The sequence below is a fragment of the Odocoileus virginianus genome, chromosome 25, assembly GCF_023699985.2.
Source record: "Odocoileus virginianus isolate 20LAN1187 ecotype Illinois chromosome 25, Ovbor_1.2, whole genome shotgun sequence".
Lineage (NCBI taxonomy): Eukaryota > Metazoa > Chordata > Mammalia > Artiodactyla > Cervidae > Odocoileus > Odocoileus virginianus.
In genome coordinates this window covers 32,842,338-32,862,519 of record NC_069698.1, presented here as the reverse complement: position 1 = coordinate 32,862,519, position 20,182 = coordinate 32,842,338, and the positions used below count along the sequence as shown (strand labels likewise).

The 20,182-nt window shown below is 33.6% G+C and overlaps 1 protein-coding gene across 9 annotated transcripts in view; it reads right to left on the bottom strand.

Moving 5' to 3' along the window:
- Window positions 1-2,037: 2,037 nt before the first annotated feature.
- USP25 (ubiquitin specific peptidase 25) overlaps window positions 2,038-20,182 on the bottom strand; it is a 153,995-nt gene continuing 135,850 nt past the window's right edge. For 8 of the 9 annotated variants that reach the window (XM_020874611.2, XM_070455089.1, XM_020874613.2 and 5 more), the window contains 6 exons: window positions 18,459-18,637; window positions 16,604-16,682; window positions 12,885-12,964; window positions 8,680-8,803; window positions 3,773-3,968; window positions 2,038-3,469 (listed from right to left, as the gene is read on the bottom strand). In XM_020874611.2, the coding sequence (XP_020730270.1) occupies window positions 3,297-3,469; window positions 3,773-3,968; window positions 8,680-8,803; window positions 12,885-12,964; window positions 16,604-16,682; window positions 18,459-18,637 (831 nt within the window). In that variant the 3' untranslated portion in view covers window positions 2,038-3,296. Of the gene's footprint in view, window positions 3,470-3,772; window positions 3,969-8,679; window positions 8,804-12,884; window positions 12,965-16,603; window positions 16,683-18,458; window positions 18,638-19,393; window positions 19,543-20,182 lie in introns of those variants that run through there. The other variant, XM_070455092.1, reaches the window with a different exon arrangement.

Below are 20,182 nucleotides of genomic sequence, written 5' to 3'. Positions count from 1 at the left end.
GGCCACAGGTGACCCTTAGAAAAATTAAAGTTGGAGAAGCATCTACTCAATGTTCTCAAACATGTCACTGTAAAAGGCTTTTAAGAATCCACATGATAAGAGAGGACCTAGACACCTTTTGGAAAGAAAGTTCCTCATATGCTTTTGATCCACAACTAGGGTTAAGGATACATAACTGGCTCCAGATTATTGAAAAAGAACCATTTGTTAAAGGACAAATATTGTACAGGCTTTGGGATAATACAAAGCAAAAAAAGTAAGTTTTCTAATTCTGTCAAAGAGCAAATATGTCCATGTAACAGAAGTCCTTTTAATTAAATTTATAAATCATTCTATACATTTTACTTATACTTTCCTTGTAACATTGGGTTATCAATAATGTCTATTCCTTATCACAACCTGGTTAACAATTAACTGTAAATTTACAAGTGTGGGGGTGAAAAACTGGAAGGGGTCATACCCAAGCTCCCTAACTTTCTTGGTAAATTAAGATCCTATTTTACTGGAGCTGCATCGAATGGGAGGTTCAAGGATAGCAGTGAAGGTGTGAGAAGAACTGCGCATGGAAAAACAGGGAATCTGAAATTCTGGTGTGTGTCTGTGCACATCCAACTGTGTACATAGTTCCCGCCGTCGTGACTCTTAATTTTATCTGCACACCGATGTAAAATCTAGAAAAGTAATTACTCAAAGTCGTCCCTACTCACTCTTCCCAAGTATCCTGTGGGATTTTACTTTTGGAGGATGACAACAGGACTGAGGTCAAAGACGAACAATTCTGAATCATAAAGACACTGAACTTCTAGAGGATTAGACACAGGAGGACAGAATCCACCTTAGTCTTAGTAAATCTAAAACTAAGGAAAAGAATTTTTAGTTACTTCCTTGAAGTCAGTGAGAGAAATGATGACGTTTCCAATAAACCAGGGTTCAAAAAGATGCTAGGGATTACTTAGTACGGCGGTTCTCAAACTTCAGCAGATGGCAGAATCTTCTGAAGGACTTGTTGAAACTTGTTAACTCTTCAAGCTTAACATGTGTTAAATCACTAGTTCTGATGGGCTCAAGAATTTTCAATTTTAACGTGTCCCCAGATGATGCTGAATCTGCTGGTCTGGAGACATTTTGAGAAGTAGTTATTTAGTGTAGTTAGTGTATTGTATTTTAACGAATCTGAAAAGAATTACGGGCTTTCAGGCTCAATGATGGCTGTAGTCTCCTTATCACAACCTTAATAAGTTCCTCCAAGTCTTAACTTCCATTTGAATTCTACCTTAAATTTTTACAAAATGTAATTTTTGGGGAGTGGGAAAGGAGTACTACAGTAATCAAAATGAGAGTCATTAAGTGAAAGTGAAATCTGCCACGGACAATAGTTCTATGAGGTTTTGAGTTTTAAATTACTAGCCCTAAGTTATATTTAATCCAGTATATAATGTAAGAAAACTTCACTGACCTAAACCATTAGATTAAAAGCTGATATAAAAACGAGTTGCTTCCTCAGGTCTTAAAAAATGTCACTTTTTAAAAGAAGAACTTCAGATTCATAATTAGGAATGAATAAACTGGCTTTAACTACAGAGTAAATATAATACTTACCTGGATGTGCCTCATAAAAGAAGTAATTTCCTATGGTGTTTAGCAGATTGTGTCTCAGTAGTCAGTTATACACAAACAACTTTACTGTTATGGTAGAGTATCATAAAATGCTGAAGATACTTTATAAATGCTTTGATGATACACATGAAGTTTCTAAACTTTCAACAGGGCTTGAAAATCAATGTAGAATACTAATTCTGCTAAGTAGAGAATTTAAGATCTAAACCAAAACACATTCTGATGGCTATAATATACAAAATCTAACTTTACAAAGAAACAGCAATTTATCATTAATACCTTAGCAGTACATTGACACCTTTATAAGGAGTATTATATAATAGCTTAATATTTTCTTGTTCTTCCTCCATCCAGATCTTTTATGAGAGGCACTTATAAAAAGCACTAGTTTTGGCGACGCTGTAACAAACATACACATGGTATAATGATATATTTTACTACGCTGACAAAGTATCATTTATAAAGAAATTTTTATAAATTCAAAAATAGGTTGTTGGTAGCATGATTACCTTTAAAGCACTGGATTTCATTCACAATATTACTTCATTAATCTTAAATAGCAGTTCCCCCTATAAAATGTTCTACAATTTTTTTCCTTTTTGAAAAGGGAGTAAATAAATGCAGGGAAGATACTCATATAATTTCTAGTTCAACAATATCAACTTCCATTTCACAGCATTGATTAGTAGAGAACATTTTCATTTAAAGTAGTATACAATTTACAAAAATAGAATGATTATATAATGCAAACACCGTCCTCCATTATGAAGAATGTTTGTGTGTATGTGTGTATGTATATATATATATATTTAATATATACATATACATAGTTCTTATAAGTTTCACTATTAAATAGCCCTTATTCAAGTACTTTTTTCTGGTATCTCTTCAAATAATCACCTTGCTATATTATATGTAAATACATAAAAAAAATTAAAGGTTAATCTAAGAAAAGGTTAAAAGTTTCAGTGTGGTTGACTCAAATATCAGCCGCTCACTACAGTTAAAACCTGATTTGAATTCAAAACAGGTTTAGGTGCCATACTAAGTATAACAACTTAGTCAAAAATATAGATATAATATTTAAGTATCAAATACTCAGTAAATTTCTACTGTGCTAACATTAGAGCAAAATTAAAAGTCTGTATTAATCTGTTAATCACCCATAAACAATCCCCAGGAAAAGATTCATTTATATAACTAAAAAAATACACTAATATATAATATACCTGCTTACAAACACATAGGTAGCCATAAATAAAACTTTATTCTTTAATTTCATTTACAAGCTACCAAATATTATGTATTGTACACAGTGCTGAACACTTAAATGGCTATAGTCACGGAGGATCCAGACTGAATGGAAAGCTGTAGATCAAGAAAAGATATAAGCAAAGTAATACTGTAACAGAAGAGTGGCAAAAGCATGGTTTTGCCATAATAAAATCAATCGGATTGGTAGTTGTATATCAGTTCTGGTTAAAACACAGTCTGAGCGCCATGCGATTCTCAGCTTTATTGTTTGCAGTCTGGCTAAAGTCTGTAGAGTCAATTTGTCTTTTGCAGTTATTAAAATAAAAGTTAAAAATTATAGCAGCAACAAGCAAACCCTGTGACAGGAAGGCAAAGGCTAAGAACTAAACACGTTTACACAGTGTGTTCAGGGGAGTATGTGCAGCTTATCTCCCATCAGCAGGAGTCCGACTGAGGGACAGCATGGTGCGGGCAAATCGCTCACAGAGTTCATGTGTGGAGTACGGAGGTAACTTCGGCGGCTCATGGAAACCTTTAATCTCCGTAGAACAATCGAGCAGCTTTGGCAGAAAATCTGTCAGCTTCTCTTGGAGGTTTGCTGCAAATACAAACAATCAGATATAACTAAAAGCTGACAGGGAGAAAAATCATCTTCAACAAGATTTGCTAATTTAGAGTAGGCAGCTGACGCTTCGTTTCGAAGCATGGAAGCCACTGTCACGTAGGAAGGAGAGGTAAAAGATGAGCGGCAAGGGCAGCAGGCACAGCTTAGTTTGTAAGCGAGAAACAAGGTCACGAATGTAGCAGTGCCGCAGGATAGAAAACGGTGAGAACTAACATCTAATTCTGACAGCTTTTAATCCCAACAACTCAGGAAGCCACCAGCATTGCTTCAACTTACATTCCATTTCTTGTCCAAGATACGAACACCATCGATTTCTCATATCTTCCACAGCAAGTATGTCTTTCTCTTCCATTTCATCCACCAATAACAGGGGCAAAAATGGGACAATAAATTCATTCATGATAATCAGACCATTGTTTACGTCTCTATCCTCTCCAGATTCAAACAGTTCTGCAGCTTGCTCATTTAATTTCTTAATGCAATGAGAGAGAAAGAGAGAGAGAGAAAAAAAAAAAACAGGTTTGTTTCCTTTTTCAATTAAATAAAAATATCCCAGAGTGTGAATAATGAAGGCAACATAATAAGCATGTTTGTAAACAGTAATAGAACAAATGGAAATCAGAAAAAGCAACCTCAGCTTATGGAGTGAGAAAAGTTTCCTATAAAAGGATATGCATGTTACAACAGAAACAAGAGCAAAAAAAAAAAAGTCAGAGAAATACTGTTGTCATGTTTTTAAGGTTTTATTTTACTTTGATCATCAATATAGGAATCATTTTTAAATTAATTCTCCAGAGGTGAATTACCCGAATTCTAAAATACGTTAAGCACTCAATGTAATTTTAAAAGCAAAGAGATTCAGGTTCCATATTAATTTTGAAAAACTCATCTTTTCCATAAATGTCAACTGAACAGGGACTGTTATATTTCTTGATACAAAAATATGGAGGTAATCAACTAAACCGTTCGTTTCTTCAAAAAATTCTTACTCAGTACATGCCATGTGCCAGAAACTGTTTTAGTTGCAGGGGTACCCAAATGATTAGTAAGAAAACTCTCACGGAGCTTACAATCTGTTACAATATAGGGATCAGTAAAATTTTCTCTGTAAAGGACAAAACAGGAACTGTTTTAGGCTCTGAGGGCTATATAGTCTTTTTTGCAATGACATTAATATTGTTGCATCAAGACAGTCATATGTAAATGAGCAGGCAGGGCTATGTTTCAGTAAAACTTCATTTATAAACACAAGTGGCAGGCTGGAGCAGAGGCCAAGCATGCTAACATCTAATTAAACAGAAGAAAGAAATCCATGAGATAAGAAATACAGACATGGGAGATAGAAAAAATATACAGGTATAATAAGACTTAAAACACTTTTGTAAATTGGAGAATAATTGCTTTAACAATGTTGTGTATGTGAATCAGCTATAAAAATACATATTCCCCTCCATCATGAGCCTCCCTCCCACCTGCCCATAAGACGTTTATGTCTGAAATCTCATGTTTACAGAATGAAGAGTATGCTTTTTAAATAATCTTTATATTTTAAGAAGAATTTAAATTACAAAAATCATATTATTTCTTAGGTTTATGATATTCTTGTCCAATTCAGCCACTAAGTAATTATCTAATAGTCAGCAAACAACTAATTTCCTGGCTTCAGCTTCTTTATATCAAAAATGGCATACTATAATGCTCCTCACATATTGGCTAAGAGGATTAAATGAGATAAGTCTTTAAGTATATAGTATAATTTTTACAATTTGCATTCAAAGACATTATTACTCTGAAATTTGATGTTATGTTTACTAAATCAAAACAGATCCTAGAAACAACTTAAGCATAGTATGTCCAAAGCCAGCCTTATTCATCCTCTTAAGAGTACCCAAAGCCAAAGACAGAACAGAACTAGTAAGTCATGAGGCTTTAATGCCTCTACTTCCTTCTTTCCACTCATCCAATAGTTACCAATCATTTCCCTTACCATTTATATAGCTTCTCTTTCATACTGTACCTCTTAGCTCAGACTCTTCCTCTTTTCCCTGTCTATCTTTTCTAGGGTTCTTTGTTTCAATCTTTACTCCATTCTAGTCCATATTCAAGTATACTACTGCCAGAATTATTTTCTAAAAACAAAACTGATCATGCCCAATTTATTCCAACTTTACAACCAACTCATGAGAATGGTGCATAAGCTTCTACACAGTTTGACATCAAAAAACACTGTTGGCTTCATCACTTCCACCTAAACTTGTTCCTCATAACTAAGCCACAATAGACTTATCTTCATTTTCTGTTGTACACTCTCCATGTCTCTTCCTATGATAATCCTTTGTCTAGAGTTTCTTGCCCCTTCTCTACAAGGCACAAAACGCCTATTTATCTATCAGGATACAGATCAGTGTTTATCTTATTTCTTATGCTTCTTCCAACAATTCCAAGCATACTATGTTGCATATTTCTCATAACAATACTTATTCTGAAATATAAAAATTACTTGTATACATCTCTCACCAGATTGAATTCTCTTAGGATATAATAATGGGTCTTATCTTTGCATCCCTCAGAATCTGATACTCAGTAAATGCTCAATTTAAAAAAAAAAACTAAAAAAGGAAAAAAAACCACCTAAAAGGAACACTAAAATTCTCCTGAAGCTTCATTTAAATTCCTGTGTGAAACAATACATGCAGCTGGCTTACTAACATAAAACGATAAACACTGCTTACCATAATGTAAACACTGTCTACATAATGGTAGACAGTATTTTAGTTGTGCTTATATTTAAAATAGGTTTACCAGAATATTTCAATATTCCAATACTGCAAAGTTTTACATTAAAAATTGCCTTGATTCATTCAATGCATGAATTATACACCTGAATACAATTCAGATCTTCCTTCTTGGGCATTGATTAAAAACTTTTTGAAACTGACCATTTTAAGAATGGGCTTCCCTGGTGGCTCAGAGGTAAAGAATCTGCCTGCCAATGCAGGAGATGCAGATTTGATCCCTGGGTCGGGAAGATCCCCTAGAGAAGGAAATGGCAACCCACTCAAGTGTTCTTGCCTGGAGAATTCCATGGACAGAGGAGCCTGGCAGGCTACAGTCCATGGGGTCACAAGAAAGTCAGACATGACTTAATGACTAAAGAACAACAAATTAAGAATATCATCCTTGATGGATACAAACCATCAATAATTAGTCTTAAAATATACTCAAATGCAATAAAATGAGCTAAGAGAAAAATAACAAAATCACAAGCTTCTACTGTTGCCATTCAAAAATTCTGAAGACATAATTCAGACTAAAATTAACATATACTATGCAGTTCTACTGAAAGAAAACATTTCAGCAGTATACCTACTGAAAGTCTTTTTAAAGTACATGTAAAAGCAAAAATAAACAAATGGGACCTAATGAAACTTAAAAGCTTTTGCACAACAAAGGAAACTATAAGCAAGGTGAAAACACAGCCCTCAGATTGGGAGAAAATAATAGCAAACGAAGCAACAGACAAAGGATTAATCTCAAAAATATACAAGCAACTCCTCCAGCTCAACTCCAGAAAAATAAATGACCCAATCCAAAAATGGGCCAAAGAACTCAACAGACATTTCTCCAAGGAAGACACACAGATGGCTAACAAACACATGAAAAGATGCTCAACATCCCTCATTATCAGAGAAATGCAAATCAAAACCACAGTGAGGTACCATTACACGCCAGTCAGGATGGCTGCTATCCAAAAGCCTACAAGCAATAAATGCTGGAGAGGGTGTGGAGAAAAGGGAACCCTCTTACACTGTTGGTAGGAATGCAAACTAGTACAGCCACTATGGAAAACAGTGTGGAGATTTCTTAAAAAACTGGAAATAGAACTGCCATATGACCCAGCAATCCCACTTCTGGGCATACACACCGAGGAAACCAGATCTGAAAGAGACACGTGCACCCCAATGTTCATCGCAGCACTGTTTATAATAGCCAGGACATGGAAGCAACCCAGATGCCCATCAGCAGACGAATGGATGAGGAAGCTGTGGTACATATACACCATGGAATATTACTCAGCCATTAAAAAGAATTCATTTGAATCAGTTGTAATGAGATGGATGAAACTGGAGCCCATTATACAGAGCGAAGTAAGCCAGAAAGATAAAGACCATTACAGTATACTAACACATATATATTGAATTTAGAAAGATGGTAACGATAACCCTATATGCAAAACAGAAAAAGAGACTCAGATGTATAGAACAGACTTGTGGACTCTGGGAGAAGGCGAGGGTGGGATGTTTCGAGAGAACAGCATCGAAACATGTATATTGTCTAGGGTGAAACAGATCACCAGCCCAGGTTGGGTGCATGAGACAAGTGCTCGGACCTGGTGCACTGGGAAGACCCAGAGGGATTGGGTGGAGAGGGAGGTGGGAGGGGGGACCGGGGTGGGGAATACATGTAAATCCATGGCTAATTCATTTCAATGTTTGACAAAAACCACTGCAATGATGTAAAGTAATTAGCCTCCAACTAAAATAAATGTAAAAAAAAAAAAAAAGACAAGAAAAAAAAAAAGAAATTTAACAAAAAAGTAAAAAAAAAAAAAAAAAAAGAAACATTAACAGAATATTCCAGCTATCCAGAAAGTAAATTGGTGGGTAAAAAGAACTGCTGAAAATATTTAAGTTCATAACAGCAATATTTCAGCACATACACAGTAAAAATACTTGAGGAAAAAATTTCAATGACTAGATGGAAAAAAACTTCATATTACAATGAATTATTTAACATTATGTACACCAAATATACTCTTTATAAAAACTCAGAAAAATCTATACTTTTTCTGGAATAATAATAATGATAATTTATCATACCATTCAGCACCTCTTCTGCATCAAAAAAGGGAATGGTAGAATGAGAAGAAATCTAGATATAAAAATTAATTATTCTGATCTCATTTTAAGAACACTTCTTATTTATCATCTGTAAAACTTAAGATTCTTAAAGAAGATGGGATAAAGAATTGAGTGTATTCTCCCACCTCAAGGAAGCAGACCCAGAAGACAGACATCATCATGACAATTACCCCATCAGAATTTATAGTCACTTACATGAGTCTGAAAAACTGCCCAGTGTAAAACAATATGATAAATACACATTATGTGCCTTCAACTTACTAGTAAACATTCTCTTCTATAATGTGATATCAATTCTTCATCATGTCCTCTGTATGGGCCTTTGGACAACAGTTCTTTGTTATTCTGATAAGCACAGATAAGGAATAGCAAGGAATCTATATAACTTAAAAAACAGAAGTACAGCATTAGTATTTTATTTTTGTAAAAGAAGAGCAACTACAATTACAAAACATTTTAAGTATACATTTAAATTTTATCCAAATCAACATGAAAATAAGACATCTGAAGATACATTGTATGCCTGAGAGTATCTCTGGAGCAACAGTCACATGTGAAGGTAGTAAATAGTTGTTTTAAAACTAAAACAAAGAAAAACCCAAAAACCAAAAAAAAATTGAGCTAGGAAGTTAGAAAAAACTGGGAGAAAAAGGCCAAACTGATTAATTCAGAGAGTTCCTTCTGTCTTCTTTGCTAATTCTTTCCATTTAGATTCAAAATTAACACTGACATGAAAGTCAACAGTCTACTTTTTTAGCAACACCATGACATTTTGTTTGAGGGGCTGATCAGGTTACCTTGCTTATCACAAACATTTGGTTAAAGCAATGACTATTTTTAGTCACTTTTTTTTCCCCTATGTGAGGGCACAGTTACAGTCATTGAGAAAAATTAACAGAGGGCAGAATATCCAAAGGAGCTGGGTAAAGTAGAAAGGGAAAAAATGCTTCCAAATCTGGGAAATCTACTGGGATACAGACAGACACTAACATAAAGGGAGACAGGATTAGGCCTTTGTTTAATATTGCTATAACTTTAGACCTTTTGAAGTTCAAACTAAGTTTTAAAAAGGGAACATGACACAAATATTTCAGTATTATATTTGTCTCTAAAATGAATATTCCTCCTCTAACATACTATAGGACAAATATACACAGTTGGATGTCTGTATGGGCTTCCCTGGTGGCCCAGTGGTAAAGAATCTGCCTGCATTAAGGAGACCCAGGTTTGATCCCTTGGTAAGGAAGATCCCTTGTAGAAGGGCACGGCAACCCACTCCAGCATTCTTGCCTGGGGAATCCCATGGACAGAGAAGCCTAGTGGGCTACAGTTCACGGTGTCACAAATGAGTCGGACTTGACATAGTGACTAAAACAACAACAATATATCTAAGATAACTGAAATATGAAAGATGTTTTAAGATACCGTCCTATGAGCCAATTTTTCTACTCATAGCATATCTTACAAATTCTGAAAAATGCAACATCCTAAGAAGTGAAACACTGTACAGAAACAATGTTTTATAACACTTTAAGTGATACTGCCCATCATTGCTACTGTTTGTTAATTTCAGGTGCTCAGACACAAACAAGTCAACTATACAGTCAAAATGTTACATGTAGAATTATGGGGAAATAAATATACTCATTCATGACAAATCAAATTACACACCTGAAACTACTTCATTAAACATATATTCTTTTAAATATTTTTTGAAAACATCTTTTCCCAGGGATTTGGTTTTGCATAAATTTAGGGCATGAAATCTTATTTTGAAATGATATGGGTATAGTCTCAGCTAAAGCTTTTTTTGTTTAGAGACTGACAACAGTATTAAATGCTGTCTTGTGCCACTAAGTTGAATTAGTCTGCTGGCACATCTACCTTTCCTTTTACAGCCATCAAGTTCCCAGTTGAAAGGTCTCCCTGGAGTGACATCCATATCTGGCTTTCTAGAACTGAGTCATCTCTCTGAGAATAGCTCTGAAACCATGAACTTATTCCAATTTTCTAGTGAAGTACACAGAATGTTCCACATTTTATCAGCCTTTAAAGTGCTTCCCTTTCAAGTATATCAGAATAAAATTCAGCAGTCCAGTTACCAAAATCTTATTTAAGATAAATTAAGACCATGGAGCCTGGTAGATTCTCTTTAATTTTCATTTTTACTGCTGTAAAATTATGGCTCCTAAAAACATGATTTCATTTCACTACTCATAGAAGAAACAATAGCCCATTAATAAATATTTAATTTATGGCTTTCAAGTGCTATGTTTTCATTAAAAAAAAAGTTTGACAGAGCATTTTGCCAACATCTTATATACTGCTAGTTATGGTAACCACTACTTTTGTGGTATAATTAACATTTCTTTTTACAAAATTCCATAAATATTATTTGCCACAATCACTAATTTCCTAACTGATATTTTCAATTTAATAATAAACATTTGCTATGCTAAGAATATTCATTTTACCAACAAGAATATATTTAAGATTAAGTAAATTATGAAATTTAAACACAATTTATTTCAAGTCCTTTAATAAACACTAGCTCAGAAAAGCTAATGCAGAAGAGGTGCAGAGAGCAAGGGAAAAAGTTTCATCTTTTTAGTTCTTACTGAGATAATGAATACACTTTGTCCTTTTCTTATATCATTAAATAAGAACACAGGGGCCTTTATTTCAATTTTTCTCTCCCTAGTCAGCTGTGTGACCTTGGCAAAGTTACTGTATCACTTTGGAACCTAGTTTCTTTATCTGTTAAATGGAAAAGCCTTTTACATGCTTTATTCTACTGTAAGGGCATATTAATATTTTTCTTAGAAAACTTAATCCCTAAAATCCTAAAGCAAGTTAGAATATTCCTATTAAAGAAATAAAATGTTGACCAAAATATGATTTTATAAAAGAGCTATTGATCAAAATGTTTTCTACTTCAGCTGACCAAAGTGAATTATCTTAAAAATACACAATCACTAGTACTTTAATAATTTGTCTCCAAGTATTAATATTACTTTTTACTTTTCTACTTTTACGTATTAACTTTTAAGATTTTGATGGCATTGTGCTTGGTCCAATGAACAGAGTGGCACTGTTCGGTAGAACTTCCTGCAGTAATGGAAGTGGTGTCTGCGCTGGCCAGAACGGCAGCCAGTAGTCAGATGTGACTACTGAACGTCTGAAATTCGGCTAGTGTGACTGAGAAACTGAAGTTTTAAAATTTTAATTAGATTGTCCTACATGGCTTGTGAGCCACCATCTTGTACAGCATAGCTCCAGAAGTAATACTCCATGTTGGCATTTAAAAAAAGAGCATTACTACTTCTAGTGGAGGTAAAATACACAATAAAAAAAAAAAAAGAAATCAATATCCTTTTTACTTGGTGGCAATATTACAGTGCATTTTAAACATGGCACTTAAAAAATTCCTAGTCAAGTAAATTAATTTTAAAGGATATGAATTAAATACGTGGATAATAAATAAATGCAATTAGCTAATAATCTATAGCACTCAATAATCAATATGCAGCCTTTCTTCTCAGTAACAATAACAATTTGGTAAGTAGAAATTCCTTTAAAATCACCTGTAATTTGTATGAGAAGTAATCTAAAATATTTACAGCTGCAATATTTAGAAGACAAGTGATCAGTTTTCTAAAGTTATATTTTTTACAGTACCTGGAATTTCAGAAAAAAGAGAAACATTAGAAACATTCTCTAATTTGCAATCAAGATTAAACTCAGAAAGAACAGGAAAAAGGCTAGTGAGAGGAAGTTTGATGTTGAAGAATACAAAGAATTCCATTTGCTGGCTACCAGCTGCTTTGAAAGTGAACGTGAAAGTTGCTCAGTCATGTGACTCTTTGTAAACCCATGGACTATAGTCCATGGAATTCTCCAGGGCAGAATACTGGATTGCATAGCCTTTTCCTTCTCCAGGGGATCTTCCCAACCCAGGGATCGAACCCAGGTCTCCTGCAGTGCAGGTGGATTCTTTACCAGTTGAGCCAAGCTCAAGAATACTAGAGTGGGTAGCCTATCACTTCTCCCAGCGGATCTTCCCGACCTAGGAATTGAACCAGGGTCTCCTGCATTGCAGGCAGATTCTTTACCAGCTGAGCCACAAGGGAAGCCCAGGGGAAGCTGCTTTGGTCCCTACCAAATCTAGGCTTCAATCTAATCCTATTTGATTCTAAACTTCAACTGGAGTGTCTGAGAGCTGAAAAATCAACAATAATAATGCTAACTTTACAAATTTAATTTCAAATGGAAAATATAATGTATATGGGGTATATGGGGATTCTTTGTATTAGCTTTGCAATTTGCAACAGTAAATTTAAGACAGTTGTAAAATAAAGTTTATTGAAAATACATATTGTGAATAAAATCTTTTGAGAGATGAGGTCACATCCGAATAGAATATAAGAATTAAGCTTTTCTTATCATGTGTGTCCATTCTGCCTTACCTTTCTCTTTGAAAATTTTCTAGCCCAATAATGAGATACATGGTTGTTTCCCTGAATTTCCTATAATCCTGATGCCACTCCTGTAGGTGAAAGAACATTAAAAGTATATAAATATTAAAACTACAATGAAAACTACTTATAAATACATTTTACAATAACCACTTGAACTAACAGAAGCAGAGAGTTCAAAATTGAAGATAAACTAGACCTAAATCAAGGCTTTAATTTCTTACATACAAACCTGGCAGTATAAAAATAAACGTAAAAATTGTAGACACTGATGAGAGAAATTAAACAATCTCACTAGAAGACAGAAGACATAAAAGGCAAGATAATCAATAGGTAGGCCATTTGCCTCTCAAAAATTCTTCAGTGTAAAAGTTTATTAAGATATTATCAGAGAATATTTGGGGTGCATATATATTTTCAAATTTCTGTTTTCAATTTTTTCCAGATATATACTCAGGAGGGAATTGCTGGATTATTTTCAGTTTTTTGAGGAACCTCCATAGTATTACCCATGGGGAGAGGAAAAGGAGGAGGAGTACAGTACAAGTACAGAATTAGGAAACGTAAAGTATGTATAAAATAGATTAGCAACAAGGACATACTGCACAGCACAGGGACTTATAGCTATTATCTTGTAATACCTTTTAATAGAGTATTATCTGTAACCATACTGAACGACTATGCTGAACACCTGAAACTAATATAAAGCAACAACCCCACATTTAAAAAAATATTATTATAGAACCTAAATCACATTGAATGTGGAAGGTAAATGAAGCTAACTAATAGGAATCAAAGCTTGAAGACTGTTATTTGAAACAGTTTTAAGGACCTGAAAGAAAAATAAAAAATGTTGTAATAAATTTAACCTTTTAATTTTGCAATATTTGTGATAAATTTTACATGTGGATGCTTAGTAGTCTTTTCACCTGAGATAAAGTGAAAAAGATAGAAGCATTTCACAGCCCATCTCCAAAACACCCACAATTACTAAGCATGTCATATAACAAAATGATTCAGAACTCGCAATCCACAATTCTAGAAAACAATTTAAAAAAATCAAGATTTTTTTAACAAAAATTGATTCAAGGAAAATCATAACTAAAATTCAATATGTGAAAGCTTTTATACACATTTTATTGTAAATAAATGAAAGTAAGATACATATAGGCCAGTTACTAGCCAACTATTGATATATTCTCCTTGAATATAAATCATTTTAATTTAAAAAGCCAAAATTTTCATACTACTGAAAGTGAAAGTGTTAGTCACTCAGTCCTGTCTGACTCTTTGCAAACCCATGGACTGTAGCCCACCAGGCTCCTCCGTCCGTGGGATTCTCCAGGCAAGAATATTGGAGTGGGTTGCCATTCCCTTCTCCAGGGGATCTTCCTGATCCAGGGATCAAATCCAGACCTCCTGAATTGCAGGCAGATTTCTTTACCAACTAAGCCACAGGGATAGAAGACATTAATAACAAATAAAGGTAAAATTTATCTTTAAGCATAAAGTTAGCTTTTCTGGGGGAAGTATTCAAATTGCCACTCTGTTATCAATAGATTCACCTTAGAAGTTTTCAGTAGGTAAACTTCTGGTGGCTCAGAGGTTAAAGTGCCTACATGCAATGTGGGAGACCTGGGTTCGATCCCTGGGTTGGGAAGATCCCCTGGAGAAGGAAATGGCAACCCACTCCAGTATTCTTGCCTGGAGAATCCCATGGATGGAAGAACCTGGTAGGCTGGAGTCTACGGGGTTGCAAAGAGTCGGACACGACTGAGCGACTTAACTTAAACTTCTTCTTTAAAGGGTTTGACAATAAATATTTTAGCTGTTGTAGTTACTCAACTCTGCAATTGTAGTGTAAAAGTGCCTGTATTCAATATCTAAACAAATGGCCTGTGTTCCAATAAAACTTTATTTATAAAAGCAGATGATGAGCTGGATTTGGTTTGCAGGCCAAGGATTAACTGATGTGTGATTCAGAGCAAGACAAAGATATGTGGGATATATGAAATCCAAAAACATGTCATGTAAATACCTATAAGATTTAATGGCTCTGCAATTATAAAAAATATGAAAAACTTTCAGAATAAAAATATGCAGAATCCAATCTGATGAAGCAAACTGGTGGAGGGACTGCAGAAGCAAATAACAATTAAAATCAAGTCCCATGTAACTTGAATCTTGGAGACAAGGGCAGAATTAGAAACCAATTTACCTGTATCTCTGGCATGTATTATGTGTCCATTTTTTTTGTGGCTATGTTCCCAGATTTTCTATTTTGCCTTATAATTCAAATTTATCTGTTCTTATGATAATATTATTATAAACTATAAAAGTTAAGATATAGTTTATATTGATTTCAAGTGAAAATAGCCTTCCTACCTTGTTCTGTAAGAAAGCTGAGACTAGAATGTTTGCATTTCCATAAATTTTTTGAATGAGCTTATTAAGCTCCATAAAACAACTTGCTAGAAGTTTGCTAGAAACTGAACAGTTTCAATAAACCATTCTGTGGAAAATCGACATCTTTACAACACCAAGGTTTCCAAACACAATTCATATATCCATTTACTTAGATCTTCTTTATAACATCTCCTAAAATTATGCACATCTTTTATTAAATTTGCTTTCAGGTACACCATCATTTTGGATATTATCTAAAATGTGTCAAATTAAAGAATTTCTATCTGAATATTTGCTACTGCTATAAAGAAATAAAACACATATTTGACATAGATTTGTATTTTACACAGCTCTCTTATTATCTTTATCTCCAATAAATTTATCTGCAGCTTTTTCTTTTCATACATAAAACATCTGCAAATAATGAGAGCTTTGTTTCTTCTTCTGCAATCTTACTTTTTGCTTTATTTTTATTGCCTTACTGTACTGCTTAAACTCCAGTACAGTGTTGAATAGAACTGGCGTACAGCCCTGTCTTTTCTTGATCACAAAAGGAAAGTTTTCAATGTTCAGATTTCAGTATGATTTTTATGGTAGTTCTGTTAGTTTTTGATCTTCAAGACACTTTTCAGTAGACTAAAGTAGTTACCTTGTATTCCAGGTTAGCTAAGAGTTTTGGGCAAAAATGAATGTTTGTCTGTATCCTTCCTTTTATCTGTTAAATGTAGTGAATTATACTAATTGTTTAAGGGAATATAAAGTAATCAGGTTTGCAAACGTGACCAATCACTAGTGAAAGGCACTCATGAATGCAAATTAAAATTTATTCACATAAAAATTTTTGGAAAAACAATGCAGAAAGTTAAAGTTAAAAATCTGACAAAATACTAGGTGTTTGAATTGGTAACTTAATTTTAAAGCCAACGTTAACACAAAGAGAATTTTGTGGACAAAAACTACCACAAGCACAATACAAATGCTCACGTGTGCGCTCTCTCATACAACGCTGTCCAATAATGACAAATACATAAGGCATACAATGACTGAAACAAATTTTTAACTTCCCCTCAAAATATATATATGAAGTAAAGAAAATGTATAGCATGGCTTCACTGTAATACAGCATTTAAGAATGTAGGTTCTGCTAAATCAAGTTGTGACATGAAGCTATGATAACTTTAGGCAGGTTACTTCACCCCTTCATGATGAATTTTCTCATGTGATTATTAGCTATGCTGAAATGAAAGAATACTGAACCAAAGAATTCCTCAACCTACAGTTCAACCTCCCAAAAGGCACATTACCTCATACTCCTCCATGTTTACTTCTTCAGGTTTTATCATTTCAATTTTGGCTTGAGCAACTTTCATTATGTTGTGACACCTTCAAATAAAAAATATTTCTAAATCAAGAGCAAAATTCACAAAAACTTAAAAAATGTGTTTTATACAAAATTAAACTACCCGACACATATGAAAATGAAATCCACTATCACTGTGCAATATTTTTGAGGAAACAAATTACAAATAACTCAAATGAAAACTGTGGTTTTTTGGACAATACTGGATATTTACTAAGTATATGAAGAAGACAGAAGCAATGATTCTAATTCACCATGTTATATTTACATATGAATTTTAAATTATGTTCTATTAAACATGAAAAAAGAAAGTTTTAAAAAATTGATAATGTATCTCTATTAAGCAAGCTCCAGAGACATGAAATCTCACTTCTTCCAAATAATATTATTCATAAATAGTAAAAAGAGATCCAAAATGTGCCTATCCTTTCAGATAGGAATGGCAACATTTCAACAGATTTTATGATCAGAACCACTGCTAAAGAAATCTCCCCAAAGTATATTTATAGTTATCACATACAGTTTACTCCATATTTCAAGCACAAGAGAAATTAGATTTCTCAAACTATTTTTACTTGCCAAGGCTACTAACTGCAGAAGATTGAAAAGTCAAAGTGAATACTTCATAAATATCTTCCCCAAATTCAATAGCATATACTCATTGGAACACAGTACAGTAACCACCCAGATAAAAGAGGGTCATAATTTCTGAGTTCTTCAGTTATATTTAACAAAATAAGTGATGTCAACATTCATAGCCAATACTTACTGAGTATTTACCAGATAATGCTCAAAACCATTTACTTGTATTATTTCCCTTAATCCTAAATTTCACAGCAGACACATGATGAGGCAGAAATTAATCCTAGATGCTTTGTTTTCTGTCACACCCTTCTCTACTACACATATTTTAAATTCAGTATTTTTGAGACATTCATGAAAGGATAATCATTCACTTCAGAATTAAAATGTATTTACCATGAACTCCAAGAGAGTATAAATGTTTCTACATTTTAAAACTCTTCAATACTTTGGGTGTTTACCTGAGGGCTGAATTTTTTTTTTTTTAATAGTATTTATTCTAACTAAGTTTTAATTTTTAACATTAGTAAAGAGTTTTATAGGAACTTCTAAGAAAAAACTTTTTGGTAAACCAAAATTCATTGAACCATTCTAAGCCTTCTCTTTACATCAGAGAATGTATAATTACTTTGTGCATACTGATTAATTACTTTCCCCAACTGTTCTCAAACAAGGATGATTCTGCTCCCGGTGGCATATCCGGCAGTATCTGGAGACATTTTGGGTTGTCACCATTTGAGGGGTACCACTGGCTTTAATGGTCGAGGCCAGGAACATCACTAAATATCTTACAAATTATAGGACATCCCCTACCTCCTAAACAAAAAAAATCATCTGGCCAAAGTATCCATAGTGCAGAGGTTCAGAAATTCTTTATTTTTCTGAAATTTTTAGTCCCCAAAGGCCAGTGAAAATTATATTATACTCTTCTGTGTATCTTTCTATTGCTTATCTCAGTGCCTTGGTACACAATTAAAATGTAATAAAATGATCTAAATTATTTTGGGGTTAAAGTTTTAAAAGTCATGATTATAAATAAATAAATTACAAAGCAACTGAATTAAGTCAAATTAAGTGAAGTCAAACTTTGTGCTACATTACTGAAATATGTGAATGTGTAAAATACATATTCAAAAATTGAACTTGGAGCTATAAAAACAACACGGGCAATTTGAGCACGTGAATAAAATACTTAACATTTTGTATTTTCAAATTACCTTTCATCAAAACTCAAATTTCTATCTGCAAATTGTTCTAGCAATGTTTTCTCAATGATTTTCTTTGGAGCCTGATTCTGGATAAAGTAGACTATTACATGATGTAAACGATAGTCTGTTTCTGGTGGGGTATCTTCTTGGGCCAATTTAACCAACCTTGAATATTCCAACTTAATTGCCTAGAAAATACAACAAAATGCCAATCTTAGTTAATTATAATAATTCACATCCTTCAATATTATAATTATCCTTATATTCAAATATGCTTTTTTCCTTTTAAAATATTACCAAAAAAGGTAGTAGTATATCTAAGAACACTGTCCCATGTTCCATATTTTAAATATATCTAAGCTTACTATAAGTTATTTTGCAAAACTTTTCAGAGATTGGTCAAAGTCTATTCAGAGGAATCAGAAGACTGAGATACTAGGTATATCTCCTAATCTATGCTCCACTTGAAGTACACCTCTAATATCTAAAATTCTAGGGTTGAGCTGTAGGTCCCTAGAATATTCATATCTGAAAGAAAATGGCTGGCTCTTAAATGGATGATAATAATACCATCACAATTAACTTTAACTGTAGAGGTTACAAATAAGGGATAAAAAAGTAAGCTTTTTTTCCCACTACAAATTTTTGTTTCAAAAATATTTGAATTTTACCAGTGTAATGTTTATCAATGAACACTATCACTATTACTACCTTGATACTGAGCTTACCTTTTCTTTATTTGCAACTACTATTATGAGAAATAATAAATACTAATGTGTGTTCCCACACATAAACAAATGATTTGAAAAATATTTGCTCAGAGAAATACATATAGAGATATATATCAAGTACTGCCATATGTAAGAAGCCCATATAATTAAAGATAACTTTAATTAAAATATTCATTTATATTAGATATCATATCTAAATTATTTTCTACTAACCATAAGACATTTGGAGCTACATGCAATATATGTTACAAAAAGTCCATTCTATTGGAAAGGGTTTTTTTGCATGCGTTTCCTAAGCAATTCTTGGCCATCCAGATACTATCACCTATTTGGCTGTATTTTACAGAAGTGAGAAAATGTACCTGAAAAACAGTAAATGGAACATTCTAGTTATACGTTTTTAAACCTCATTAAGGGGCAGCTAATAAGTCCTTTCTATACATATTAGCATTATAAATAGAATGAGATAATTACTCTATAGCTAAAATAAATTATTCCAACTTAATTTTAGACATATGCATACATATGCCGTTCTAAAGTTTTATTGCTGTGCTAAAAAGCCACCATGAAAATTAACTATATTTGTCATGTAAGGCTATCATGACTCACTTTACCGCATGCTTTGCTTACAAACTCTTTAATCTTTCCAATTTGAAATTAAAAAATTTTCCAATTTGAAAAAAAAGGCACATGGTCATTTAATAACTACACTATACTGAATTTGAGAGTAAGCGTAGGGGGAGGAGCCAAGATGGCGGAGGAATAGGACGGGGAGACCACTTTCTCTCCTACAAACTCATCGAAAGAACATTTGAACGCTGAGCAAATTTCACAAAAGAACTTCTGATTGCTAGCAGAGGACATCAGGCCCCCAGAAAAGCAGCCCATTGTCTTCGAAGGGAGGTAGGACAAAATATAAACGATAAAAAGGGAGTCAAAAGAGCTACGGACGGAGACCCGTCCCGGGAAGGGAGTCTTAATAGAGGAAGTTTCCAGTCACCA